The sequence below is a fragment of the Triticum aestivum genome, chromosome 3A (genome assembly GCF_018294505.1).
Source record: "Triticum aestivum cultivar Chinese Spring chromosome 3A, IWGSC CS RefSeq v2.1, whole genome shotgun sequence".
Taxonomy (NCBI): domain Eukaryota; kingdom Viridiplantae; phylum Streptophyta; class Magnoliopsida; order Poales; family Poaceae; genus Triticum; species Triticum aestivum.
The window spans coordinates 567,910,140-567,915,789 of record NC_057800.1 but is presented as its reverse complement, the minus strand read 5'-3'; the positions used below and the strand labels follow the sequence as shown (position 1 = coordinate 567,915,789).

The 5,650-nt window shown below is 42.6% G+C and overlaps 1 protein-coding gene across 1 annotated transcript; it reads right to left on the bottom strand.

Moving 5' to 3' along the window:
• Positions 1–402: 402 nt before the first annotated feature.
• On the bottom strand, positions 403–5,178 carry LOC123062256 (eukaryotic translation initiation factor 3 subunit L). Its single transcript, XM_044485701.1, has 7 exons — positions 4,504–5,178; positions 3,517–3,848; positions 2,549–2,882; positions 1,737–1,885; positions 1,567–1,660; positions 971–1,042; positions 403–813 (listed from the first exon to the last, which is right to left on the bottom strand). The coding sequence occupies exons 1-7, from the start codon at positions 5,008–5,010 to the stop codon at positions 700–702; spliced, it is 1,602 nt and encodes a 533-aa protein (XP_044341636.1). The 5' UTR covers positions 5,011–5,178; the 3' UTR covers positions 403–699.
• Between the last annotated feature and the right edge of the window lie 472 nt (positions 5,179–5,650).

Genomic DNA, 5,650 nt, shown 5'->3' with positions numbered 1-5,650 from the left:
ATGAAACACATTGAAGTTGACTATCACTTTGTACGGGAACGTGTATCACAGAAGCAACTCCAGATCAAGTTTATCTCATCTAAGGATCAACTTGCAGACATCTTCACTAAGCCTTTACCGCTGCCACAGTTTGAGGCTTGTAGGCGCAATCTTACCCTTCTCAGTTCTTTAGAAAGTGGCTAAGATTGAGGGAGGGTGTTAGACTATGTATAGCTTCTGTATCTATGTACGTATATTGTACGTATTGTAACACAACCATTATATATAATGAGATAAGCCACCCCTAGAGGGTTGTGCTGGTTCCCCAAAACTTATTGTCTTACACAGGGTGTCCAAAAGAAAGATATCAATGGAATAGAGAAAAACACACCACATCCATAGGCCACAACGCCATATAAACCATGCACTGAAACCATTCTTTAGATTTACATCACCGCCATTTAGATGTTTTTCGATCAACATCACAACCATTCCAACGTGACAGTTGTGACACGGAGACACTGGCATCATCATAACCATTTGGATGTGTAGATTCTACAGCCCAGAAACAGTGTTCATGAGCAGAACTTGCCATTCCGATACATGGCTGAAAGAGTTAGCGTCGTTAATGAAGTCGTAGCCTTCTAGTTGGCGAGGATTTCGTTCACAGGAGACAAAAAGGATCGCTCAATACGGCAACAAAATCTTTTGCATTAACCATCAGCAGTGCCAGTGCGCCCCGTCGTAAGAAGGAAGCATGCAAGCTTCTTCACCCGGGGAAATTGCAGGCTCAGCTAGCTGTACCTCACTCAACTCGCCCATCACTTCCTCAAGCTGTTGGAGATGATGATAAAGATAGTTAGATTATATGGATATCACAGAGACAGCTATTCTAGGGCTAAGCACCAAACAAAAGGAACACAGGAAGTGTCCAAGGAAACACAATGTAGACTATCGACAGAGGAAAGAAAGGCTACAGATCTTAGGATACCTTCGAAATATGCGTCAAAAAGTAATCATGGTGGTGCTTGCTTGACTTGGATTCAGTAGCATGAATTGTTTCCTGCATTAACCAAATGGATTTAACAAATCACATGGAGTAGTCAGTCACGTGCAGACTTGCAGTAATAATATACTGATGATGAATCATGCTTGCATTGCAACGATCGTTTCAACAGCAGACAAAACAAAGGTTCCCAAAAAAAAACGGACACAGCCAGAGTGCTGTCCTCGTGTAGATAAAACCGATTGGAGACATGAAAAACAACCCATTTAGGCATGCACACAATTTTGCACTAATTGTTCGGTTTAAGATCATACAATTCTTATGCTTAAATGCAAAAGACGCTCAATTTCAAGCCTATATACTGAATCTAAAAGCATAAAACGTAAGAAATTCAACAGATCAAGATCAAGCATGGAGATGATACTTCCGAAGCTAGCAAAATAAGCATTCCTTTTCGCCAAGCAGGTTGATAAAAATATTAAACAAAAGGCTCTGTCTGTGAATGCACAAACAAAAAGGAATACAGGTAGTCCACAAGAAGGCAAAAAAAGGTCATAGTTGGTACACAACAATTGTGCTACCTCATCAATATAGAAGTCAAAGTCTGCACTGGATGTGATCTTTCCGTAGTTGTCAACGGCATGAGTTTTGCGGGTGTACGCCAGAAGGATTGCCCTGTCCATATACAAGTTAGAATCCCTAAGAACTCTTAACATAATCAGTAAAACATAAAAAAAATAACTATACAGACCTTAGAGCGTTCTCATCCAATCTCATGTGCTGCGCAAGTCTGCCAATGGTTATCACTGAAAACACTTTTAGAAAGCTTCTGATATCCCCAAGAAATAGCTGTTGCTTCACTTCATCAAGAAACAGCTTCAACTGAAGACGATATACATCCTGGACAGTAAGCAATTTAGAGCTTGTTTTGTTAACAGAAGTGAAATTGCAAACTAAAACAAAGAAAGCAACTTCTCTATAATTCCATAAACCACTGAGCCAAAGAAATACAATTGAAGCAACTTCTCTATAATTTCATAAGCCATGAGTACATGCGCCATGCCAGAAACCAGAAAATAGTGTTGAAACTGAAAAACTGCCTGGTCAGAATTTAGTACTAAGGTCGAATCAGTACATATACATTAACATAAAACATTCCGTTGTACAAAAAAGTTCATAACAGATGTTCACAGGCTACAATAGTGTAACTTCATCTATATATGTGCCCAATTTATGTTTCTATTTATCTCCTTAAGTATATAACCGTGAACTGATTAATACAACTGAGAATTTTTACTGGGTTTATATTCGTTTTTCTAATCCATGGTACTTATATAGAAACTTCTGTTACTAAATCACTTTGGCCTTTCAATGACAAAGGTTGTGCAAACATATACTGATGCAGTAAAAATGGAACTAGCAGCTTCCTGGAGATGATAAACAAGCAAAGATACACTGTATGTTCCCAGCCTAGAAACGCCATGGTACCTAACCCAATCTGGGATACAACAAAATATATATACAAAAGAAGAATACCGTTGCTATATTAGCTTTAGATAATACCTGGTTGTAGTTTGTAAATGGCTCTTTTAAAACTGGAGGCCATGCAGCAATGAACTTGGGGCAGGCAACGGAAAAGAGTTCATCATAATGTGCCTCACCATCACCTCTAAGCATCTCTTCCATTTCAGTACCATACTTACCCTTCAGCTCAGTGCTAACATCTTCAGCTATTAGATTGTTCTGTGGGCACAATGAGAGGCAGATTGCCAATAGTGCATACATCTGCTCATTCTTCTTCAGCACAAAGTCATACTGCGGAGACTTCTCATGGTATTGCTTATACTTCAGGATATACAGCAGAATTTTGTTGAATTGATGTATCACGTCAGCATACCTAGATCAGCCCAGAAACATGGTGAATCAGTTAAAAGCAGTTCCAGCTTGGACAATATCAAGATGCTGAAGTGCAACTAATAGCATGTGCCACTTGCACGCCACATAGCAACATATTCTCATCTTTGTACAACTGAAAAGCATGCTCCAAATTATTGATCGCATGATATCACTCATTAGAAGAACAATGATAGCCAAGCACTTTGGAGTAAGCACAGAAAACACGAATACTTTATCAGGTAATAATATTACTCATCAGAAACCCACGAAAATCAAGCACTTTGAGTTGAGCATGGGAAACAAGAATAATTTACTGGCAATCAATTACCATAGACTAGCGTAAACACGGTACGCACAAAAGGAAAAACTGCAGCAAAGGCTTTACCCATAAGACAACATGATGTTAAACTACAATTATACATTTTTGCTAACTCACTCCAAGCTTAAAGTACACAACAATAGGACCGCCTATGGAATTGTCACATATGGGGAAACAACACAATCAGTCATTATTTGTACAAAGTGGAGGGGCTACAATTATCATATCCCATAATAAAAAATAAGTGCACTTCGGTCTTAGTAGAATGCAATATAAATATATATGGTGAAAATGCTCAAGCTAGTGTATTACACACCTGCGCATCATGAAGTTGGCAAAACCATAGTAGTAGATAGTGGAAATGTAGCTCCCAGTCACAGTGGTGTAGACACCCTGCTGGCCAATATCTATAGGCAACAAGCACCTCAGCCCAGTATGGTAATCCCCTATCAGGCAATGCACCCTCAGCAGCCCAATCATGCTGTAGTACCCCAGCATCTTCAACACGTTGCTCCCACCCTGCTTGTGCTCATACCCATTCATCATCGTGAACTGCTCAAGCCGCTCCTCCCTCTCCAGGACCTCTCTGATCATCGAATTCTCCACCAGTGCCTTCAAGTAATTGAAAACCCCATACACACTCCATGCCTGTAAAGAAGACTATTAGTTAGGAAACACTACCACCAAAAAAACCCATCAAAATTCAAGCTAGACGTAACCTTAGAAACACCCAACCAAGTATGACTGATAGACATATTGTAAGGAATCCCCTCACAAGTCACAACTCAATATCAAAAGCAAGAACCACCTGTGCAGAACACTTATGAATAACTCATGAAAACTAGCTTAACCAACTGAGAGTACAATTGAACAAACAATGTGCAGGCGCCACATAAGTAATCAAAGTAGTATGTACTATCCACTGAACTAGTGACTACCATTAACAAGCAAAAACCAACTCTGCCACCACAATCCACATACATAACTCACGAATAATACTGGGACACAATGCAATGCAGTAAACTGCCACAGCACAAGCCACATCTGACACCTCAAGTGTAACTCCTGAATAAAATTGAGACTGGCATTAATATCCGGTTCTAGGCACGAACCAGCTCCACAGCATCCTAAATATCACAATCTAACTGAAACATCGAGAATAACGAACCTAGTACCATTCAGTAAACTATACTGCCAGGAGAAACTGAAATTCGCCAAAGGATACCATTTATTTACCATGCACGAACCACAATCCACAATTCGTTCTAAGCCCACAAGTAAATGGACATAAGTAAGCGCGGACCTGGTCGAACCGCTGGAGTAGGCTGATCTCCTCCTCGGTCTTGTCCTCGAGTTTGGTGCGGTACTGGCAGAATGTCTGGAACTGGGACACGAACCCATCGACCATGTCCCAGAGCCACTGGTTGGGCAGCTGCATGGTGAGGGCGTTCTGGAGGACGACGGTGAAGAGGGAGCAGTAGGTGTCCCAGGAGTCGGCGCGGCGCGTGAGGGTGAGGCCTGGGAGGCGCGCGTGGGCGTCGCGGGACGTGAGCTCGCTGTAGAGGAGGAGGAAGACGTGGTCGTCGTCGCAGTAGGTCGCGACGGCCTTGGCGGGCGGCCAGGGCGCGTCGCGGTACACGCGGGCGGAGAGGCGGTGGAAGTCGCCCTCGTACAGCTTGTCGGTCCCGACCACGTCGCCGCCGCGGATGGAGCGGTAGAGGTCGGAGACGAAGCTCTTGACGGAGTCGGGGATGTAGTCGGTGTAGGAAGCCACGGCCGTCCCGGAGGCGGCGGCGGCGGCGGCGGGCATGGTCGCCGGTGAGGGGTCTAGGGCTTAGGTAGGGGTGGGGATCCTCGCTGAGTTTGCTGCGGGGGTTTTGGGGTGGCTCTGGCCTCGTGTTGGCTGCCGATTGGTGCGGAACAGGAGAAATGGAGAGTGCTGTGTCCAGCTGTGAGGTGTGGACAAAGTGGGAAAACAAATTTACCACTAGCACACAGAGAGGGCTTTTCGGCTAGCTCCTCGCTCTTATTTTACTGTAGACGGATTCTCCAAATGCTACTCCCTCCAATCCTGATTAACTGTCGCTGATTTCGTACAAAATTGTACTGAATCAACATACTTCCTCCGTTTTTTATCTACTCCGTATATTAGCTCTGTTCAGAATTAAACTTTGTAAACTTTGATAAGATTTATAGACAAAAATATTAACACCTGGCTGGTTAACACAGGGTTGCCCGTATGTCTGGCTTTAAGCGATCACAGGGCGACGTCTTGAGTCCGGGGAGCCCAGATGGGCCCCTTTTTTGTTTTTTTTTCCAGTTTTCTGTTCTTGTTATTTGCTATATTTTTGTATTTTTCTGTATACTCTAAAATATTCTGCATATCTATACACAAAACACTCTTCAAGAACAAATTTGAAAAATGTTGAACAAGTATATAAAAATGTTGA